This window comes from Danio aesculapii, chromosome 25 (genome assembly GCF_903798145.1).
Source record: "Danio aesculapii chromosome 25, fDanAes4.1, whole genome shotgun sequence".
Classification (NCBI taxonomy): Eukaryota; Metazoa; Chordata; class Actinopteri; order Cypriniformes; family Danionidae; genus Danio; species Danio aesculapii.
In genome coordinates, this window is record NC_079459.1 from 6540027 (window position 1) to 6563379 (window position 23353).

The 23353-nt window shown below is 38.4% G+C and overlaps 1 protein-coding gene across 1 annotated transcript in view; it reads right to left on the reverse strand.

The window, feature by feature from the left end:
* Window positions 1-10716: 10716 nt before the first annotated feature.
* The window catches only part of LOC130219826 (uncharacterized), a 120463-nt gene continuing 107826 nt past the window's right edge, over window positions 10717-23353 (reverse strand). Inside the window, exon 4 of the mRNA XM_056452315.1 lies at window positions 10717-23274. Coding sequence (XP_056308290.1) covers window positions 11866-23094 — 11229 coding nt within the window. The 5' untranslated portion in view covers window positions 23095-23274 and the 3' untranslated portion in view covers window positions 10717-11865. The remainder of the gene's footprint in view (window positions 23275-23353) is intronic.

The window sequence follows — 23353 nt, forward strand, 5'->3', positions numbered from 1 at the left end:
GAAATATGGATTTCATAAGTTGCTGGCTTTTTTTTGCGTGGTTAATTTGTAAAATATTGATCCGATAATAATTGTTAAACTGAAAGGCCTTGTTTTAGAAGGTAATGCCTTTTATTATAAAACTCTTTGAACATATATGTAAGACAAATGCACTGCTGGATGTACAGAGCTGTTCAGAGTGAGTCTCCAGGGATGTCCAGCAATGTCTTTGAGAATTCTGTGCACTCCAGTTGTCTCGCTGGAGTATAGAGACGAGATCAACACACAAAAAAAATGAATGTAATTTCTTTGTAAATGTGAGCTGGTTGTAAATTTTGCAATATTTAGTTTCTAGGCTGACAGTGACTAGCCCCAGGTATTTATTTTTAGTCATTTATTTATGTGTTTGTGTGTGAATACTAATTGTACATACTAGTTAATTGTACATTTTCAAGATATATACAGCTGAAGTCAGAATTATTAGCCCACTATTTGCAATATTTCCCAAATGATGTTTAACAGAGCAAGGAAATTTTCACAGTATGTCTGAAAATATTTTGTCTTCTGGAGAAAGTCTTATTTGTTTTATTTCGGCTAGAATAAAAGCAGTTTTTAATTTTTTTAAAGCTCATTTTAAGGTAAATTATTAGCCCCATTAAGCTATATATTTTTTCGATTTTGTCTATAGAACATTAACTATATATACTATGAATAACTTGCCTAATTAGCCTAACCTGCCTAGTTAACTTAATTAACCTAGTTAAGCCTTTAAATGTCACTTTAAGCTGTATAGAAGTGTCTTGAAAAATATCTAATCAAATATTATTTACTGTCATCATGGCAAAGATAAAATAAATCAGTTATTAGAAATGAGTTATTAAAACTATTATGTTTAGAAATGAAAATCTTCTCTCCGTTAAACAGAAATTGGGGAAAAAAATAAACAGGGGGGCTAATAATTCTGACTTTATATATGAAGAGTTCCAATGCAAAAGCCTCTAAGGGCTGTCTGAAAGGCTCCTGTCTACAGGTTCAGCAATTTCACATTTATGGCAAAGATTAACCTATTTTCATTGCTTTTAAAGGGAAACAACAGAACATAAACAAAAGAGCCTGACAAAAATGAATTCCAGATGTCACTTATAGGTTTTTGCATTTGAACTCTCCATACATATATACATACAGTTGAAGTCAGAATTATTAGCCGCCTGAATTATTTGCGCCCCTGTTTATTTTTTCCCCAATTTCTGTTTAACGGAGAGATTTTTTTTCAACACATTTCTAAATATAATAGTTTTAATAACTCATTTCTAATAACTGATTTATTTTATCTTTGCCATGATGACAGTAAATAATATTTGACTAGATATTTTTCAAGACACTTCTATACAGCTTAAAGTGACATTTAAAGGCTTAACTAGGTTAATTAGGTGAACTAGGCAGGTTAGGGTAATCAGGCAAGTTATTGTATAATGATGGTTTGTTCTGTAGACTATCGAAAAAATATTAGCTTAAAGGGCTAATAATTTTGACCCTAAAATGGTTTTTAAAAAATTAAAAATCACTTTTATTCTAGCTGAAATAAAACAAATAAGACTTTCTCCAGAAGAAAAAATATTATCAGACATACTGTGAAAATTTCCTTGCTCTGTCAAACATCATTTGGGAAATATTTAAAAAAGAAAACAAAATCCAAAGGGGGGGGGTTAATAATTCTGAATTTAACTGTATATAAAGAACTGCATATCAAAATGTGAATATGTTAGATTATAGATTATAAACCAGTACAAACGTATAAAACATAATAAAGTCTAGTCTAGAAAAACAAAGGCTAAATAAATCTTGCTTCAGTTTAACCAACATGTCAAATGTGTTGCTAATCCAAACTGCCGTTGTTTGTTCGCCAATATTTGCTCATTCACTCCAACACTCTCAATTTTGTAACTGATGTAATTAAACGTCAGCCTGTCCTCAGTATTTTGATGTGTACCCGGAATCACGTCGCTAATCTGAGTGAGTCACAAGCAGCACTGGGATTTACCATCAAATATGCCACAGCCACGGCCCGTGTCACTTCTGAGCTGCCTGACAGTTGGATTCCCTGACATTTTAAGTTGTCTGTTAGCGGGCTGTACCCTTGTCAATTGCGATCTCTCACAGACATGCGCACGCACACACATACTCAAACTCAGACAGATGCAATGCTAGTGCAAACGGCTCTTCAGTTATTCGCACTGGGGGAAAAACGCCGTAGGGGAATGACAGTTAAGGAGAGGATGTAGCAGTGGTGAAATATGAATAGTTGCACTGTTTCTGGCTATGTCTATTAAGAATTAATGAAGGATGACATATTACCTCTGGGAGGAAAATAAAGCGTGCTGCTAACAAGCCAAAAATCTTATTGTCCTAAACGGCCGTTTCTCCAATTTGAAATGAATCTTGCGCTGTTATAACACGAAATTGAGTTTTTAATTGTGTTCCAAATTCTAGCCGAGGTATTATTCTAGCTCTGAGGTGTTTAGCATTTCCCTTCCAGTCTTACTCTGTTCTTTACGACACGCTGCATTAATAATTAATTGAGATTTACCCCCAGGCTTAAGACTTGTTTTGCGCCGAACTTTTTTTTTTTTTTTTGTGAGAACAATTTGAGAGCTCATCAGCTCATCCCTCGGCCAATCTAATGACAGTGTCAGGGGCAGCAACTCATTACAGAGATGTTGCCCGCTGTCTACTTTGCAGTCACCCCAATCTCTGAGGTCACACAGCCCGATACCCACCTGGCTTGTTTCGGGAGCAGCTACAATCATCTTAAAGTCTTATGTAGAACATTAAACAGAGACCTCGAGTGAACTGTGTGCCACTACATGGTCTCTTCAACGGCATGCTTTAAAACGAATGACACGCACTCAAGTTCTCTCGCTCTGTTTTCGAGGAGATCAAGGACTTGTTTTTGCTTTGGTTTGCTGCAGTGAGTGCTGACAGCAGGTGGCATCTAATGCGACCTGCGAGACTACTCGAGATTTCAAAAGAACATCATTGCAGTTCAGATGTGCCTTTCAGAGCCATGTGATGCATACACAGCATCTCAAAGCTGTAAGTAAACACTGTGGAATAGTTTGCCTCGGCAGGCTGTTGAGGGACCCTCACTTGTTGTCTTTACCGCACTCACGCTTTTGCTTTCTTTAAAGAGTCTTCCTCCTGATGCTGACTTTTGAGTCTAAAACTTAAGCAACAAGGGTATGATAGTAAGACTGTAGAATAAAGCTTTGAAAACAATAATAATTCTGATTTCAACTGTATGTTTTATCCTCTATAAACCTCTGAGACCTTCGTTCGTCTTCAGAACACAACTTAAGATATTTTCAACATCGGTTGATTCTGAAAGCGTAGCCCTATATAGATTTCTGGAATCGCAAAATATGTAGCCAGTAACATATGGCTGCATTTCGTCTTTAAAACGAATGCTACGGGATTGGTATGATGCTGTTCCTTTTCACGCTGACCGCTGATGACTTTCCCACTGTTACCAATTTGCCCAGTAGCTCGCCATGTATGCCAGAGAACTTGAGATGCAGAGAGGAGTTGACCACGACGATGGGGTTCGAGTCTGGCGAAGAACGGTTCCAGAAAGCGGGTGAGATAAAAACAGAAGCCAAAAAATAAAACAAATAAGTAAATAACAGGGTGAGAATGTGGTAAAATCTGAAAATGTGGTAAAAATCAGGCAAGGGCTTTTCTTTTTCTGGATTGCTATTGAAAACACTGTCAGTGGGCTTGGGGTGGGCGCTGGTCAATGAGTGCTTTTGAAAACACTATTGATTGGGTTTAGGAAGGGAGGGGGGTGGGTTAGTCAATCGGTCAGTCAGTCAGTCAGTCGTCAGCAGCCTCTGGTGGATTTACATGAGAACAGCAAGCACGAATAGTATTTGTGAGAGAAATTTGAGATCTCAAAAAGTGTATGCAGCGACCTCTTGTGGATTTGTGGAAACAAAAACGGCAAAAAAAGTACCTCCTGGGACATATTTGGCGCTCTCCAGAAACGTATATAGCGGTACACTTTCAGAATGAGCTTGTGTTGGTTATTTTAGGTGAAATCTGAGAGCTCCCTTATCCTCTATAGACAAGAAGGTTCAGAAAAATACCGAATAACATCCTCAAAACAGACCAAATGCATTCAGCGGTTCAAATATTATGAAGCTACGGGAATCCTCTTGTGAGTACATACAACAATTATAACTTAATTCAACAGTTTCTTCCCCTCAGTGTCAGTATATGGAGCACGTTCACATATCCTGCTTGGAAACTGTGTTTACAGTAAACAACTTTAAAAATGTACGGGTAACCGCTATAATAAATCAAAATCCATCATAAGTGACCTGTCAGTTATGTACAATCATGACTTATAATTCCACCCGAATTCCACTCTATATGGTTGTATTTCAGTGTAATTTGTATTTCTGAATTTTAAGTAAGAGCTTATTATATTAATTCCAGCAGTAACATTTTATAAAATTATTTTTAAAAATAAAGAGGTGTGATCTTTTCCCCCAGTTCTAAAAAAAATCATTAACATTAATTAAATAGAACAAAGATACAAATAACTTGAAAAGCAAATACAGCATAATATATAATACAAGAAGGGAGTAATAAAATAAATGTGTAATTCTCTCTTTTAATTTTTCTGTTTTAATAAGGTTAAAGATACAGACAACAGGAGATTTGTGATATAAAGACAAATCTAATATAAGGTTAATGTAAAGTGCTCAGCATAATTGAGTACACCCCATATTGAAATCGAATATTTTTATCCCTTTCTCAGTGAATATAGGCAGTGTATTTGGTGCATTTAAACAAAACAGATTTATTAAACAGATATATTTATTAAAATATTTGTCACCAAACTAATTTAGAAATGGAAAGATAATACAATTAAATTCAAGCAAAATATTGAAAAAAAATTACAACCTACAAAATTTCAACAAAAGTTTTTAATCTTTTTGCTTCTCTTGATTTTTCCTCTTTTTTAAATTTGTATTTAATATTTTTATATAGCATATAAATTTGGGTGTACTAGTTTTTGGACCGCGATCATAAGTTATTTTGTTAGATAAGCTCCAGATTTGGCTTTAGTACTGACTCATCTAGTGTATATGCACAAATATAATATTGTATAGCTTCCTATTAAAAACATGAATTTAAAAGATAGATTTTGTCAGGGGCGTACTTATATATGCTGAGCACTGTAAGGTTCGCTGCTTTTGTTCCCTTAAGACACAACCAACATCTGTCTGTGTTTAGGTGAATACAGTTGTCAAGAAATATTTGCAATTGTCATGAAAGTGCAATCCTCCATTAAAGTGAAGTCAGCTCATGATCATAAGATGTCAGAAAAGGGGATTTCTGAAAGGAAGATTTCCTAAGTACATGCACTGAGATCTTATTATTGCACTTGCCAGATAACTCATAATCTTCTACATTTTATTTTCTTTTTGGAAAAATGGAAAACAAAATATTAGACAAAAGAGCTTTCGTTCTTAAAGTCGGAATGAAGGCAGTTTTAATATTGTTTATTAAATATTATTTAATTATGGGCTAATTTATTTACATTATTAAAATGTACTTTCCTAGTTTCCTAGTGCAGATGGTGCAGAATCATTAAAATCACAAAAAGGGATTATGCTCTGTGGTTCCATAAAAACTTTGAAGCATTTTCTTTTTATATTCATGAAACAGTAATGAATAAGAAATCACTTAAATGTTGAAGTGGAACTGATTTCCATTTTTCTGGCTGACTTTAGTTTGGTGTTATGATGAGGTGCTGATGCCTTGCGGTGATGGCTTTTCATTCATGCCTCGATACTAAAAAACCCTAGTCATAACTCGTGCTGGTTTACACATGGACATCCTCCATCTGAGGCATTACCTGTGTGGGGGAACCGTCTCATAGAATCATCTTCACCTTTAACTCTTGTAAACAGACGACAGCCTGGTATTATTCCCCAAACGAGTCATAAATTAACCGCAAAATGACTTTTTTCTATTAAATATTGTGTTGAGCTACAGCGAGCCGAAGCAAATAGAGCCACATTAATCACTTTTTCTCCCGCCGTCGCTCTCCATCTCTGACATCGAGGCCAATGTGATGGAATTCCTAGTAATTTTCCATCAGTGACAAAAGCTGTGAGTGGCACTATAGGCTGCTGAATAGGGACTGAGGGTTGCTGGGATTGAAAGGTGAGATTGAAGATGGCCTCTGTTCCCTTTAGACTCCATGTCATTACCGCTGACCAGTCGCCCATTTCTATCTGGCCCTGATCTTCAGCCCTCTCGGAGTGGCAGTATGGCCAAACTGATGCTATTTTCAGGGCCAGCCGCAGTGATAATGTCACTCCACTTCAAAGAGCAAAGCTGTCGCGTCTCCCAAGAGATTTGGCTCAAAGATGAAATGATCAGACCAGCCCTGACAAGGAGCCGTACAATTATTGCTCGGCTCTAACAAACAGCACTGAGACAAAACGCAGTCAAAAGTTTCCTTTTTCTTGAGTGATGGACAGTCAGCAATGCAAATCAGACGCATTTGTGGCCTTTTATTTTTATTTTTGCTGAATTTAAATGAGGATTTGGTTACTGTAGTTTAACGAGCACCTTACATTGCGGTAAAACTTGCTCAGAATGATTGAAGTAATTACTGTTTGCATAATTAAATGAACATTTAATCATCAGTTTCACCGCAAATTTGGCTAAAATAAAGGATTAATCAGTGGCGATTACAAGATTAGTGTCTTTGTCTCTATGTGTGTGTGTGTGTGTGTGTGTGTGTGCAGTGCATAGTATGACATTTGTATTGATCGACTAATGCATTAGATCTCACAGAAATGTAGCCGTCTTGGAAATGCCTACTGTGACACATTATCAACGCTTCTGAGATCGCCGAGATCATAATATCGGTTTCACAGTGTAATATCTAACTTTCTGCCTGCTTAGCGCTGTCATCATGTTATCAATCCTCTCTCTCTTTCTTGTACCAGGTGCCTCTCCTACATCTTTATTGAAAGCCAGGGAGTTTCCTCACCGCGGTGCTCCCGTTACAGCTGTCGTGTCTTATGGCTTTTTATTCCTATGTGAAGGTGAATAAGGCTCATGTAGGGATACAAGCCACTAAACACGCAGTCATAAATCAGCTTGAAATCAGCTTTTTTATTCCAAACAACAGTTAAATTATGGTAATCAACCATGTAAACCATTTTTCCTGTTGTTTGTAATGTGCATTTGCATAACCAGTAGAAGCTCTCATTTGTGTAATTACTGTGCCTTTGTGTAAAAGTGATTCTGGAATGATATGCCTATGTTTTTGTTGTTGATGTTTTTTTTTAAGATCAAATTCTCAGTTGATTATATGGTAACACTTTACTTCTATGGGGTGTTCATAAGACTGTCGTGACACTTTTATAATCATGACATGACATGTGGATATGAAGTTTTAATGCTTGCTTATGAAAACTGTCATTAAGTGTTACTCTCTCAGTTGTCAATTCAGCTGCAAATATGACATTGTTTAAGACGTCTCTCACAATTTGACATAAATAACTCACATTTTGACATTACCAAGACAAAATAAATTTGTCATAAATCTGTCATTAACATGATAATCATGAGGCCATTATAATTATCATGAATATATTTCTGATCACTTTTTTTAGTGGAGCAAATAGAATTTGTCATTAAAATTTCTATTTAATAAGGTCAATACTCTGTCAAATAATTTGGTCACACTTTATTGTGATGGTCTGTTTGTTGAATTTAAGTTACATTGCATCTACATGCCAACTAATTCTCATTAGATTATGAGTAGACTGTTAGGTTGGGGTTAGGGCATACCTGCCAACACATTTTTCCCAGGAGTCTCCTGTATTTCAGACCCATCTCCCGCCACTCTCCTGTTTTGTTATTTCTCCCGGAAAACTCCGGTAATTTCAACCTATGTTGTCTTGGTAATTTTAAGTTGTCATAACAAAGACTTATGATGGGTTATGATGTACAAAGACTTATGGTAGGTTATGATGTATTTGGTTATGTAAAGTTGTCATGTCAAAGACATCTCAATGTTAATTTAATGACTCAATTGTTATAAGTTTGCATAAATCATGTGTTATGACAGTGCTTCCTACACATAGACTTTACCTGGGCGGACACCCCATTTAGTAACATGTTTTTTTTTTTTTACTATTATTATCATCCTTTTACACTAGGGGTCTCAAACTCAAATTGGCAAGGGGCCATATCAGTGACTGACAATTCATAGGAGGGCGATTTTAACATCCTAGCACACGAAAAAAGTGGAAACCATGTAATTGATGCATTCAGACATTGTTTCCTAGAGTATCAAAACTCCTTTTTGTTTCTTGTTGTACATATTGAAGGGGTAGTTTAAATTGCTATGAAAATACTACAATTTAATATTAGGCATAATATTAATAATAATAATAATATCCCAATCAATTGTTGCTTAACCAAAAGTTTAACAGATAGTGTAAGACAGCAGAAAACAGTTTGGGTAACTTTATTGACTTGGCAATTGTTCTTCTCAATATCTTTCTTTTTTGTAAAACTACAACAAACAGGGTAAAAGTATATAAACATTCACATTTACTTTAACATTTCCAATTTAGCCATCAGTAAACGCTTACTAATGTCTATTAATCTATTAATGAGACCATTTGAATCGAATATTAGAAAAATTATCATATTTACATCACCAGCATAGCGTGTAAGCCATTTGTACAACAAAATAGAAGAGGTATAAACTGATTCTAATCAAATGGCCCATGAATATTTACAAAAATAGAGCTTAAGTTAAAATAGAGCAGTTACGAACAAATATTTCAAAGTTTAAATCTGCATGTTCGTTACTCTTGACCGCACACTGAGAGAAACCGAAAGTAACCCGAATATAGAACAGTTCCTTATATGTCCAGTAGATGGGGGTCAAAACCACTAGTGTATATACGACTGCACAACAATGAAAGTGATTCAAAAATATGTTTTATTGGGCCCAATCTCTTTATATTTTTGACATCAGTTGTGGGCCGGAGGGATTGTGGGGGATGGGGGGGGGAGACCTCCTGTTTTACATTTATATTGTATCTGCCAAACATCCATGATCGATTAAGTAGTGGAAAATCTTTTCTCGTTTATCCACTTCGTTCTGTGTGCGTGAGACCTGTCAGTACTCCCACAGACAGTCTCACGTGCTCTGCAGAGCCACAGAGATGCTCCTTTTTAGCATTTAAAAAAATCTTACAGTCGGGTTTGTAACTCGGGATTTGGGATTTCTTTCTAAAGCTGTTGTTAGTCGTATGCGTTTTTGCATGATCATTTTACCTAAGCCTACTCTCGCTTGGCTTTGCAGCTGACTGCACACGGACAGTCGTGAGAGCGAGAGAAACCATTAATAATTCATTGTTTTTCATTCAAAACTTCATTATATACTCGGAGAGGATGAAATGACTGGTCTAAACTGGCTGCAATATATATGTACACCATTAGTAATGGTTAATCAACTTTAAATTTAAATAATCTACACATTTTAATCTTGTAATTATTAGAATTTTTATTGTCTGTAATATCGTCTGATTGTCTGAAATTCCTTTTGCTGTCATTTATTTCTCATTTGCTGTATATTTTATTCATTAATTCAATAATTCATTTAAGTCATTAGGCTAAATTACACAGGCTATTTTAAATCTAAAATGCTTTGGCATTGAAGTTGAACTTGAAGGAGAGAGAGAAGCAGATTTGACCTGTCAGTGGGTGCACATGGCTCCTGAAAAAGTGGATTTTTTTTTTACTTTAACTCATTGAAAAGAAACTGTATAACAGTGTCATAATAAATAAAATTGTTAAAAATAAAATTATGTTTTGTTTGTCGTATATAGTTAACTATTTATGTGAGTAAATAGTGTTTCAATCTGGCTACCACCGCAAATATATTTCAAATTTATGAGAAGCACTGCATGATTATAAAGGTCTTATGATCACCTCTTCAAGTAAAGTGTTTCCGGATCATGTTTTGAAGTGACTGGAAGGAAAATTAAAGATGAATTAATAGCTTTACCATGTGAAATTCCTAAAATTAATTTAAATACAAAGGGGATTTAAAAATTGGGATTCATAATTTGTATGTGAAATTCTGACATTTGAGCACTTTCACTGAAGCATAATAGTGTATTTGGAACTAACTGTGCTTGGTTAAGAGGATCGTCAGGTTGTACACATCAAACTTAAGCAGTTCATATTAGACTTCTACTGTCATTAAAGCAAAAGGGGGAATGATATAATGATTATTCTTATGATATCACATTGGGAAACCAAGCTAACGTGTTTGCCAGCAGCCTGCATTTTGGCCTCCATTGTATGTTTTTGTTACACTACAAGACTATTCCTGATCAAAGCTGCCTTTCTCACTTCGGGATGTCAACCCTTGATGGCTCTATGATCTTCAACTTTTCATTGTGATGTCAAGTGATCATTAAATGTGAATTCAAAAGGACACAGTGCAATTCTTGACTGATTAAAGCCGAGCTGTGCTCTCCATCGCTTATCACACACCGCACACGTTTCATCCTTTCACGTTGTATTTTGAGAAATTTCTCTTGGGACTATAAGCAATTATAAACATATTTCATGCTGTGGATCCGACAAAAGGAAACAATCAGAGAAGACAAAGAAACAAAAGGCTTGATGCAAAAAAATTTAATAACCAAGTTTATATGATGCACTTTGTGATCCAATCGTAAGCCTTCCACAGGCTTTGTATATTCCATTCCTTTTTCTCTTCATCTTTTGCACATTATTAAAATAGAACTTTGACATTATGCATTGCACTGGAAAATAATCAACGTACAATATTATACAATATAAGATACATATAAACATGACGAAGCACCTTTTGTTCTAGTAAACAGTAAGAATTAAAGAACCAGGGACATATAGGTGAACGCGTGGGGTTTGGTATGATATCATCAGTGCATGGGAAGAATTCCTAAGGGTTTCATGCGCAATAATAGCACCTGAGTTCATATTCAAACTAAATTCAGTTTTGGAAAAGGCTTTTCCCTTGCCCTCCTCTGAACAGATCAAATGAAGACACAAATGAACCCTTTCTATTTGATTGACCGTACGCAGTATTCGTGTGTCATTTTCTCGAAGACTTTGAGTACCAGCAATGATTTGGAGTGTAATTGCTACATGTTCCCTTCAGTTACAAGACATTGTGTTCACATTACACAAATAATAATAATATTAATAATAATAATAACAATAATAAAATAACATAGCACCAATTAGTGAAGATACAAAAGCTAATACTAATGAGTGTCTCCGCAATACAGTAAAGTAAAAGAGTATAAAGGAGTAATTCTCTGAAGCATATAAAATAAAGCCCATTGACGTGATCCAGACTTAGGATGTCTTTTGGTCCTGTTGCTAGGAAAACATGAAGAACATGTAACGTAAAAGTGTCATGCATTACTTGGAAAACAAATATTCTCATTTCATTTTCAAGTAAACTCTTTTCAAAAAGCCTTTCTGTGTTGTTGATGACCAAAAACAGTCAGTCTCTTAGAGATAATGCTCCGCTATAAAATAGAGAGAGAGAAAAAATAAACTCATTTGTAACCAACGGATTTATCCTATATTCATACATTTGGTCGTTGGTCTTCACATATACGTAAATACACATTTACAAGAGGATAAAGTGACTAAACAAGGAGTTAAATGAGTTCACAGAGGAGGGCCGTACAATCCTAGTCTCATGAATAAATTGCCTTAATCACATGCCTAGTGGATCACTTAATTACCTCCCTGTTAATGGCATCCATTTAATCCTTAATTAATAGATTCAGAAGTGTCCTTCCTTAAAGGAATTTTAAAGCTAGTTAGTCTTTGGCCAAACAGCTGGCTGAGGAGGTTGTTTTGCGACTCTGCAGTACGATATGTGTGAGTCTCGATGGATCTCACCCCTGGCTTGGGTCGAGATTTGTGGTTAAAAGAATTGTTCAGGTTGGAGATTCTCGAAGTAGGGGAATGGATGGCTTTCTTAGGAATGCTTTTTTTCCCTTTACAATCTCCGTTAAAGTGACGTACAATCTCGACCTTTTTTGGCGGGAAACTATCTACAGACGCTTTCTTTAAGTGAAGGCCCAGATTGGAAGAGCCTATTTTATGCTTGGAGATTATTTTGTTACTGGCTGTGTCATCCTTTACTGATGTGAGCACAGGATAGTCATTGGGAAAATCATTTTTTCTCTGTCCATCAATATTTTCACACCTGCTGGGTCTGAACTTCTTTCTGACCCTCGGGTTGATGCTCAGATTTTCCCGTGCATTTGGAGATGGAGTTCTCTGAGAGCTGAGAGCTGTTTTAGGTTCTTTCCTCTTCCTCTGTTGCTTGGTTGAGTCCCTGTCTTCGGATGTATTAGAGCTGTTGGTGTGATGTGTGGAGTCAGCACTACTAAGGCACCTTAGGCTATTGTCAAGAGTTTGTTTCAAAGTTTCCTCAGCTTTGACCATAGTTATGTGCTTAGCCTGAGCAGTAGTCAGTTGTTCTTTATTCTCGTTTTTCTTCATGGGGAATGACGCTTCAGTTTTTTGATCCTGCTTCAAGTAGCTTGCTTCATTTGAAGACTGTTTCACAGATGGTAGTTCAAAGTCACTGGAAGATGAGAGTCCTTTTTTTCGTAAACTTATCTCGCTTTGACCCCCCACTTGAAGAGTCGAGTCCCTTATTTCTCCTTGTTCACTTCCATTTTCAAGGTTTACTGAAGAGTTTGTGTCCACCGTGTCTTGGATATGTTTATCAATGCTTGTCTCTGAAATGAACAATTTTGTTGGACTTGTGCAACCGTCATCTTCTATTTTAACATCACAAATCTCTGTCAGAGCTTCTTTGTCAATTTCACTGACTTCCCTTGGCTCATCTTCTTGGATTTCATGTGATAGAGAAGAGCTTTCATTCTCTTCCTTTAGCTCCGTTGATGGAAGACCCTGTTCTGCAGAATCTGTTTGCACTGTACACTCTCTAAGTTCCATGGCAGCTTCAGGGAAATCTTCGACTACGTCTTCAATTTTCACACTGGTATTGTTTGCTTCAATAGAATGCTCCTCGGAGATGTTCTCTGCAGTGTCATCTGTGATGGGCAATGCTGAGTTGTCACCTTGCATGTGTGACATTGTGATGTCTACACTGCTCTCAGTTCCCTTCCTTTTCTTGCTTGGAGGCATGTCAGATTTATCGTAGTTTGAATTAAAAGGCTTGCAAGGCCTCACAACACCCCTGAATTTGAAGATCTTGTTCCCTTCAGCAAGGTGCTTCTCCATGTGACGATCAAACTGTTCCTTTTTGGAAAAAGTGTAGTTGCAGGTACTGCAGATGAAGGACTTCTTGATTACATGCATGACATCGGCACAGAGTTCACAAGTGTACAGCGTGGTGTGCTTTGAGTGTGGCTCATCTGTCTCCTCATGTTCATTTTTTAGGTGGTTTTTCAGCTCCTTTGCCTCCTGGTATGATACTGGACATTTGTGACAAAGAAAAATCTTTTGCATGTTGTGAACCACTAAATGACGCTGGAGCTTGAAGGGCTTTGGAAACTGCTTGCCACAGTGGTGACAGTCCCTTGAAGGGTCTTTGCAGTTAGGATGCATATCAGCATTTTTGGCAGAAGTCTCTGCTTGAGGTAGAACCTCAAGCGATGTCAGTGCACAGTGTTTGCTCCCACCCCCAAAGCTCACAGTCTTCAGATTTGTAGAATCAACCTCCCTCGTAATGCTTGGCTCTTGTCTATCGAAAGACAACCTTCTTTCTTCCTTATTTGATGGTTTAACAATGTCTTCCTTTGCAGGTCTGCTTGGACGATGCTGCATTATTGAAGATATGAAGTTCTTCACAGCATTTTCCTGCATGAAACATCCAGGCATGCCCAAGAGGGAACTCTGAGACTGTCCTTTTCGTGCAAACTGTGTGGCATGCTCACGCAAGTGTTCATTATACATCCAGACATCTGAAATCTCCTTTAAGCACATGCCGCAAGTCCAAACACCTGCTTTGTTTTTGCCGTGTTTTTCCCTGAGATGGTCCCTAAGCTGCTCTCTGGAGCTAAACTTGCGCTGCACACACATATAGCAAGTTGGGGGAGGTGACGGATTGTGAGAGAGCTTGTGGAAGTCCAGCTCGCCTAATGTGAGAAACCATGTGAAGCACACTTTACATTTGTACTGCTTATCCTTAGGTTTGAGTGCAGGGTCAGTGCGTTTCCTATATTTACGCTGCATTGGCTTTTTGCAAGGTCTTTCGGGTTCTTTAATTTCTGTGCTTGAAATGGTTGTGACCAAAGGTGCATCTCTGTCAGGCTCAAAATACGGTGTAGAAATATGAATTGTAGTGTCGAGTTTTGATATCTCACTGTTTGATAAATGAGAGGCATTTTCTTGAACACAGACCATTTGGAGAGGGCAAGCTGCAGCAGAAATCTCTAGTTTACAGCCTTCCTGAGGAACTGTTGACACTGTGTTCTCTGACACAGAGCAATCATGAGAATCGCCTTGATGCTGTAAGGGTTGCTCAACTGTTCTTTGACTCTCACATGAAAATTCTTTCATTCCAGTTTCAAGGTTTTCCACATAACCAGTCTGTTGATCCATTTGTCCATCATTTAATTGACATGCATTTTCCGATGAATTTTTAGGAGTCACCTCCAGATTCTTTGTGTTGTCATATGATATGGTGTCATAGTCACAAGGGTCATTTGTTTCACCGGAAAACACGTGTCCCATCTCATTTTCTTTAGTCTCCTCATATGTATCAGTGAAAGCATCAGTGGGAGGATAGTCTAAAACTAAACAAGACAATTGCTTTTGCTTTTTGTTGCTTTTACCATAGACCCTTGCACATTTCTTCCTTTTCCGGTCATCATTTCTTGGGAATAACTGAGAAAATGTGCTTTCGTCATCAAAGAAAGCCTTGAGATCAGATGCTATTCCGTTAAGTGTGTCACATTCTTCTGTGGGAGAACACGTGTTCTCACACTTTATGTTCAAAAAAGAATTCCCATGTGGATAGTGGATATCTTCTGTTATACCATTTGGGTTCATATCACAATACTTCACAACACTGTCAATGTCAGATGCATCTTCTTTATTATGCACCTTTAAATGCTCTGGTGAAGTAGTATCCTCCTTTTGCACTTCAGTGCTCCCTTGCTCCTTTCTCACGCTGAATTCATGATAGCTTTGACTGCTACCGTTGACCTGTTTTTCAGGTGACTTAGGACAGTTTTGTTGCACTACTGAGGGGAAATCTGGAGAGACAGCTTGTAATATATTTGTTTTAAGTCTGTTGAGTATTTCATCTGAAAAGATGTCTTGCTTTACCAATTTTGGAGGAAACATTTCACTGCTGATGTCCATGGTGGTGATACAATGTTTTGTTATTTCATTTACAGGAGATGCCTGATCACCATCACTACTACATTGAATGGTTGATGCATCAGCTTTGCTTGCAGTCCTTTCCAAAATGCAAGGTGTATTTACTTGCTGTTCATGTCCATCTGAAATTTCAATTCTGTTTGGATGGGAAAGAACTGCTGGGCTCACAATATCCATGCTGTCTTTCATAGTTTTTTCTGTTGGGTGTGACATATTATAAATTGGTATGAATATTTGGCTACTCATATTTGCATTTTCAATGGGCAAAACCCCTTCAGACTTTACCACATGCTTCATGGCTTTGTGCCTTTTTAGTCCAGGTTGTGTTCGAAAGAACATTGCACATATTTCACACTGAAACTTTCCTTGAAGTTCGATCTGGGCACCACCCTTTTTAGGTGACATTTTTGTCTCACTTGACTTTAAACTCTGTCCATCATTTTGCATAGATGTGATTGCAAGAGCCATGGATCCCGCTTTTGCACATGGAATCAAAGTTGTAGATGTTTTCTTAACATCTAATTCGGTGGACCTTTGTGTTGCATCATGCTCACTGGTGATCACCGGATTGTCCATCTTCTCAGAATCTACATTCTTCAATGGTTTGTGGTGTGTATCCATGTAAATAACAGTTTCTACTGGAACATGAATTCTATTCATGTCATTATGGTTAAATTTGGAGATTTGTTCAGGGTCAGATGTAGTGACTGCTTCACAAAAATGAATGCTGGATGCTGAGACACTTGAATATTTATTATCATCTTGGTGATTGCCATTTATAGAGTTCTCAGGTATATTAAGTCCAGTCAGATGATTCTGAATATTTGTCTGTTCATTTGAATTATGCGGTAGGCTAGACATGAGTGGTTTATCAAGAGAGAAAGCACAGGTATTGAGAATGTAATTGTTTGCTGAGTTGGATTTTACAACAGACTGGCCATTTTCTTCGTCTAAACATTTAGAGGGGAAGCTGTTGTCATTAAAGCATGCGTCACTGGAATTAATGGGGAAAGGTTTTAAATCATACAGTGCACCTTGAGAGCCATCCAATGCCCCAGATTGCTTAGAAAATTTACTCTGTGTGATTTCTGCTAAATCCAGATGGGGAATAAATGAATCATCTACTTCTGTTGTTGCTGATTCTAAAGTATCTACAGACCTGTCAATATTTACATGATCTGTGTTTCTGTCTTCCAGGCATGGTATGTATTCACTCATTGCAGGGGCAACCGTGATTGGTAGTTGACCGTCTCTCAGTTCACAAGGGCTGTGGATGGAGTTATGAGAAAACTGTGGGGCCTGAGTTAAAGTAAGAAACTGAGGACTATGCTCCTTGTTCTTTTGATGATTATCTTCACATTCTGAATGGGCCGAAAACAATGTCATATCAGTTATGGCCCCAATATCTGTACAGCCATGTTCATCTTGAACTACAGGAAGATGCTTAGAAGAAACTACCTGTTGTGTATTAATAACCTGTGAGTAGATTGGCAAATGGTCTTGACAAAGAGGAGATTTGATGTTTAAGAGGGTTGGCTTGATGTCTGTATCAGACAAACAGTCTGTTGTTCTACCTGTTTTTTCAGATGTGTGTCCATTGCCCTCAGAAGTGAGTTCTGGCTTTGCAATCAGAGCTGAATCCTCATCACATTTCTGCATTTTTTCCACACACTGGGTGTTTGTGTGTTTTGGTGTTGCTGGGGATGTTGAAAATTTGGAAATTTTAGCGACATCTGGATTTTGTGTAATATATGTCGAGTCTTTTAAATGTAACTGTGTATCAAAGTCAGCATTTTTGTTTTCATTGACAGGTGATTCACACTTATAATCATATGAGTCAGATTCATTTGAGTTCACACATCGTGTTGTTTCTGGACTCTCATAGGAGATCTCAGCAGGCTGTTTTTCATTAGCTTCTAATTCTTCTTTATGAAGACTGTCATTACTAGTCTCAATTAGACTGGCTTTTGTTTCATTGTGTGACCCTGAAATGTCACTAGTTGTCCCATCTGGTTTATCAGAAAATGTGTTACTTTCCACTGAGAACTTTGTGAGCTCTGCTTCTGTGTTTATAGATTCCATATGTTCTGGCTCCTTGTGCTCTGGGTGTTCATTATCTTGTTTTTCATGTTCCTCAGGAATTGCACAATCTTGATTAGGAGATGACTGAGGTGATGTAAAACCTGAAGACAATGAATCTGAGATTACTTCCAAGCTCTTCATCAGATTTTCTGTGTAAATTTCATGCTCAAGCATCTCTTCTGACTTGTCCAAGCCAACATTTTCTGTTTTGTTCTCTAGGTGAAGAGACGAACTGTTTTCTAAGGTCAAATCAGTGAGCCTCATGCTATCTTTTAAATCCAAGTGGTCATGCCCTGAATCAGTTGGTGTGTTGATAGTAGATGAATGTGTTGGTGTATGAAGACCTTGCTGTCCACACATCAGTCCAAATGGGAGTGGACTGGACCATGGTAATTCAGGTTCTGAGAACAGTGCTAAATGTGACTCCACTGGTCTGGCAATTTCCAGGTTTTCTGAAGAGCAGTTAATTTCTAAGCTACTTGTCTCATCTTCACTTTCAGGATCAAGTCTTAGTGGAGAAAATTTGCTCATTGTAAGTTGTTTTGGCAGCTCATTGTCTAATGGTGGAGGGCTGCTGAGTTTGGCTGTTTGTAGCTGACTCTCCAGCTCTGTAACAATCCTTTTTATTTCCAGATCATCAACTGACACACTACTGTTGAGATTTGGAGTGTAGTCCATTAATTTTTCTGGCAAAGCAAATGGCACATGGTCGAAATTGTTATTTTTCCCATTTGAGTCTGAGTCTTCTTTATACTGGGAAATCTCATCTGGTAGCACAGGATTAACATCCATCAGGTTCCAGTCTCTCTGCTCTAAGAATGGTGAGAATGATGAGTCAAAAAGTTCCTTCTTATCTGGTGTGGTTTCCAGAGGACTAAAGCCGTCTTTGGCAAGTTGAATATCTGGGTAAAGATTGTTCACAAATCCTCCCACAGAAATGTCACCAAACATTGTGTCAAAGGAAAGACTCTGATCATGTTCTGAAGGATAGGGAATGAGACATTGCCCATCCTTTTCTGCTGGATCTTCATTGACTTTTGAAGGTGATAAGCAGACTTTGTTCATGAGTGAATTGCAAAGAGATTGGGGTTCAGGTTGGAATAGTTCATTTGAGCTTCTGCTGGCCTCTTCAGTGGAGGTGTGGGTTTTCTCAAAAATGGGTGTTGAACATTCAGAACTGTTTGTCCTTTTCTTGTGGGACTTTCCCTTTGAAGTAGCAGTATCTTTTCTGAGTTGGAAAACATCACTATTGCAAGAATCTCTATTGTTGGTGGTTTCTGTTGGATTCAGTGCTATGCCGGACCCTCTCGGTGATGTGATAATTTTTGGGCAATCTGTTATGATTGGCTCTTCCTTGGTTGCAAGAATTCCTGCCTCAAAACCATAGTGGTCCCCTTTTCCCTCTATTTCCACCCTGGTTGTTTTGAATCTTGCAAGACTCACTGTACTTTTTGTCATTGTATGCTCAGATGCAGTCTCTTCAGTCTTGCAGATAATGCTTGAACATTTTGAAGTAGTGAATCGATCCTTGTGCTCAGTGAGTAGTATCTTATCAGTGCTGTACCTTTTTGTGTTTTTTGTGAAGGTCAAAGCAAGTGACGTGCTAGACTCTTTTCGTATCCTTGATGGGGATTCCTCATATGCATTCTGCTCAAGAGAGTCTTGGTCTTTCCTCTGTACTTCTATTCGTTTCTCAGAGTCTGAATCTGTATGATCTGTACTTTTTGGGCTGCTAATGCTATCGCTACAAATACTTATTGATGTGCTGAGTTCACTGCTTGTAGAAGATCTACTGCTCCGTCTTCGCAGCCTTTGCCGAGGGTTGTCTTTCAGTAAAGACGAAGAGACATCCAAATCTTTCTTGGGATCAAAACACTCATTTTTGTTTTGTTTCCATGAACTTTCCCGGCTCTTGTCTGAACGAATTCTCCCCTTGCATTCTTTAGTGTATGTGTACTTGCAACGAATACTCTGGCTGAGGCGTCCCTGACTGGCTATCTTCACAGGCTCACAATCATCGTCTGAGTCAGAAACGTAATCGTATTCCCTGAAAGTAGGGTTCTGCACTGCAGGAGTGACTCTCTCCATCACAAGTGAAAACTGCATGTTTTTGGTACCTTTTACATGGAGTTTATGCAGTTTGTTCTTTTGTTGAACAATTTTATGAATAAGCTCTTTACTCCAGCTTCCACCACCCGTCCTTTTCCTTTTTCCTTCTGTTGCAATTGGTTTCTGAGATGTTGGACTGTTGTTAGCACAGGTTGATCTTGAACATGTTGCTTTAACTAATGATGTGCTACTTTGCAAGCTGTTAAGTCCACATCTTGCAGAAAACTTGCTTGATAAAAGGAACTTTGAACTGTAATTATTTTCCTGTTCTGTTTGTTCTGACTTTCTTGCTTCCCACTCAATTTGTGTGCAGTTTGACTCCTGTACCTTGCATTCTGATGTAGAGCTTTCTGTTTTGAGGCCTTGCTTTTGTATTAACTCATGTTGACTTTCTTTGAAAGGACTGTCCGTTTGTTTGTCCGATCTAAGGCTGTCTAAGTCAGAGTCAAAAGGATATTTGCAGGAAGCTTGAGCTTTCTCACTGCATGTTGTTTCATTGTTAGTTCTACCTTCAAATAATGTGGAGTCTTTGGTAGTCAGAGCCGGTCTTGTTGATGTACATTTAGTAGAGGTGAGGTCATCATCGACAAATGCATCAATAAAGCTGCTGTCGATCTCCGTGTTGTCTGACTGATAGCCTAGTCCATTCAAAGCCTCTGTGATAAGACTATCCAATTTGGGATCTTCCATTTCTAAATCTGGCAGAGATGCAGATGGTAGCATCAATTTCATTGGATCATCTTTTATCTCTCCTTTTGTTTCATTTTCTGACACAATTTCTCCATTCTTGTTCAGTCCAAGCAGAGACAGATGCAAATCTGAAGAACTTCGCAAAATTGTGTAACTGGATCCAGATGACATGGCTTTTGTATGGTCTGTCTGAAACTTTCTTGTGTCCTCCACTTTTGGCGCATCTTTTAATTCATTGTGTGCAAATGCATGCTGTCCACAGTATTGCTTATGATCAAGAAAGGACACAAGGTTATTAAAATTCTGATCACATTGCTTGCATGTCAGAAGCACATCAAGCTGATCAAGGTTTGCTGAGACTAATGATGTGGCAAGTTGGTGGGCAGAGTATGGAGGTGGGGGTTGGGTTTCTGTTCTGTAGGTCTCTAAACAACCTTTTCCATTGTCTGTGTTGGGCTTTGAGAGCCTATTATGTGTCATGAAACTTGCAGTGTTCTCTTTGGCGTTTTCTTGTTTAAAGTGCAAGCTTCTTGATGTTTCGGAAAGGAAGTGATGGTGATTAGTGTTCATGTTATTGGATGATATCAATGCTTTATCCTGTTGCTGCTTATAAAATGTAGGGGAAAGACCCTTTGACATCTGGCTGTCATCAGCATTACTGTTGACAGAGTTTGTGGAAGCTGGTGAGAGGGATGAACATGTACTGCTAGATGTTGGATTTTGAGAAGGTGAACGTGAAGGCGAGTCATATGGTGACACCATCTTCAGCCCTAAGGGTCCTACTTGTAATGGAGGGTAGCTACAGTTTCTTGATGGTGTCACTGGCACTGAGTGGTTAATCCCAAAATATACTGACTTATTCTTCCCATCACCCACCTGGCCTTGATTCATATCCACCTTGTTTGTGAATGGACAAGGTGGAATTGTGTTGCAGCCTTGCTTCCCACTTTCTTTCCTTTGGTTTGAGAAGACTTCATTTGTCTTTTTGCTCAGAAAGCTGTTAGAATCTTTTTGGTTGCTGTTATTGTGTGCCTTACTGTCTTCTTGCCAGTCTGATGGGCCTATCATAAAAGTAAGCTGTTGATTGCTCAGTTGCCTGGAGAGATCAATCCTGTTTTGGCTTGGCAAGGCAGTTGTGAAGCGGATCTGTTGCCAAGGTATACGGCCATTAATACCAGTGTTTTGCCTTTGTTCTGGTGCAGGTTGATACTGAAAGGTGTAAGGTGTAGATGTCTGGTCTGTGAGTGGTGGTGGAAAAACTTTGTTTGGTCCTTCCCATTGCTGTGATACCCTACCATGGTGCTTACTGCCGCTTTTATCTAGAGGTCCTGGACTGATGTGAATACTATTATGTGGAGGGCTAATTACGTGTATTTGGGAACTTGAACCTTGTGCAACATTCCTAATATGATGAGCACTGCCTTGAACAAGAACTCTCTGGCCAGTGGTGCCATTTTTAGGATGGCAGCCTCTTTTCCCCACTGCTGCAAACCCAGTGTCCCTGCTTTCTACTGGAGTAAAAACATCAGGTTTATCTGTAATATTCTTTCTTTGCTCTGAATGGTGGGTGCTTAATACAGACTCATCATTACTGGCAACAGAAGATGACATACCAAGTGGTGCCTGCATGTACTGGGGTGGCTTAGGGTGCAATTGGTATGATTGTCTGTCCTCTACCTGATCATTGCCAAACTGTGAATTCGTTTGTATGGCTTCATGGCCCTCTGAAGAAGATGGAAAGGAAAATGAATTTTGAGAAACCTGGTTAGTAGTAAGAGAAATGTCTATGAAGTCTTGTGACTGTGTATTCCTATCACAGGAAAAAGAATCGGATGCGGATTCATCTAACAATGTGTATCCATACTGAAATGGCATAGGCATAAAACTACTATTAGCTTTGTTCAAGTCCACAAGGTTGTTTGGCTTTTGTGAAGTAATGCTAAAACTAGTATTTCTGAAAGTCCTCTCTGGGGAGTGCCATGTGTCTGTCTCATTCAGGTGAAAGTCAGGGAATAAATTTTCATTGATGACAGGTTGTGTGTTGTTGCTATCAATTGAGCTGGGCTTCTGCTGCTGTTGTTGTGGAGCAGATGGTGGATTCTGGTGAGTAGGTCCTACAGAGGTGGCGCCAGCAGACTGTGAGGTATAGCTTTGGGAAATAAGGTTAGGTGAGCCCTCCTGGAAACATCTAAACTGTAGTTCTTCCTGCTGTAGTTCAGCCTCTCGCTCTGGAATACTTGGCACATGGAAACGGTAGCTGCCTGAGACTGGACCCCTGTTGGACTCAAGCTTCTTTGGAGGTGAGATTTTCTGCTGGGGATAGGCTATCCCAATCGTGGGATTAGAGCGTTGGTTTGTAATACTCAGTCTGTATAATTGCTGTGGGCTGCCACGCTCTCCTTTCCCTGACTTTCTAGTCTTGTCTCTATTCCGATTCTTTCCATTAGGTGACTGAGGGCTGTCTTTGCTGCTGGGCCATGTTCTGTTGCTACTGAACGAATGATTCTGCAGTGACTTAAAATCAATCTTTCCAGCCTGCTGTGGTCGAATCACAGCCTCCCGTTGTTGCGTGTTGTCCCTCTCTTTTTCAGCAAACTTAGCAAGATTGTTCACAGCCTGTGGCGCCAGACTCACATTTTGAAAGTGCTCAGGGGACTTTAAGCTTTTTTGCTCCACGGCCCCCTTCTCCTTTTTTTTGGATTCATTATCCAGGTCTTTGGCAGCCAAGGACTGTTTAGTCTCTTCAGTCATGATGCTAGTGTGGCGAGTTCAGCACACTGGTCCTTATCTGTACAGGCTGTGACATGGACACATTATGTTCTAGTCAAAATCAATAGGCCTGCAGTAACAGAAGCTTGAAGCACAGTATTATTCCCTCTCTCAGCTGTTCATTTCCTTGATGATGAAATGTTCATCTGCCATTGTTGTGTTCTGAAATTTGAATAGGATAAGAAAACTTCAGTTATCACTTTAGATAGTATTGCATTTTTTCAAAATTATGTGTACAATA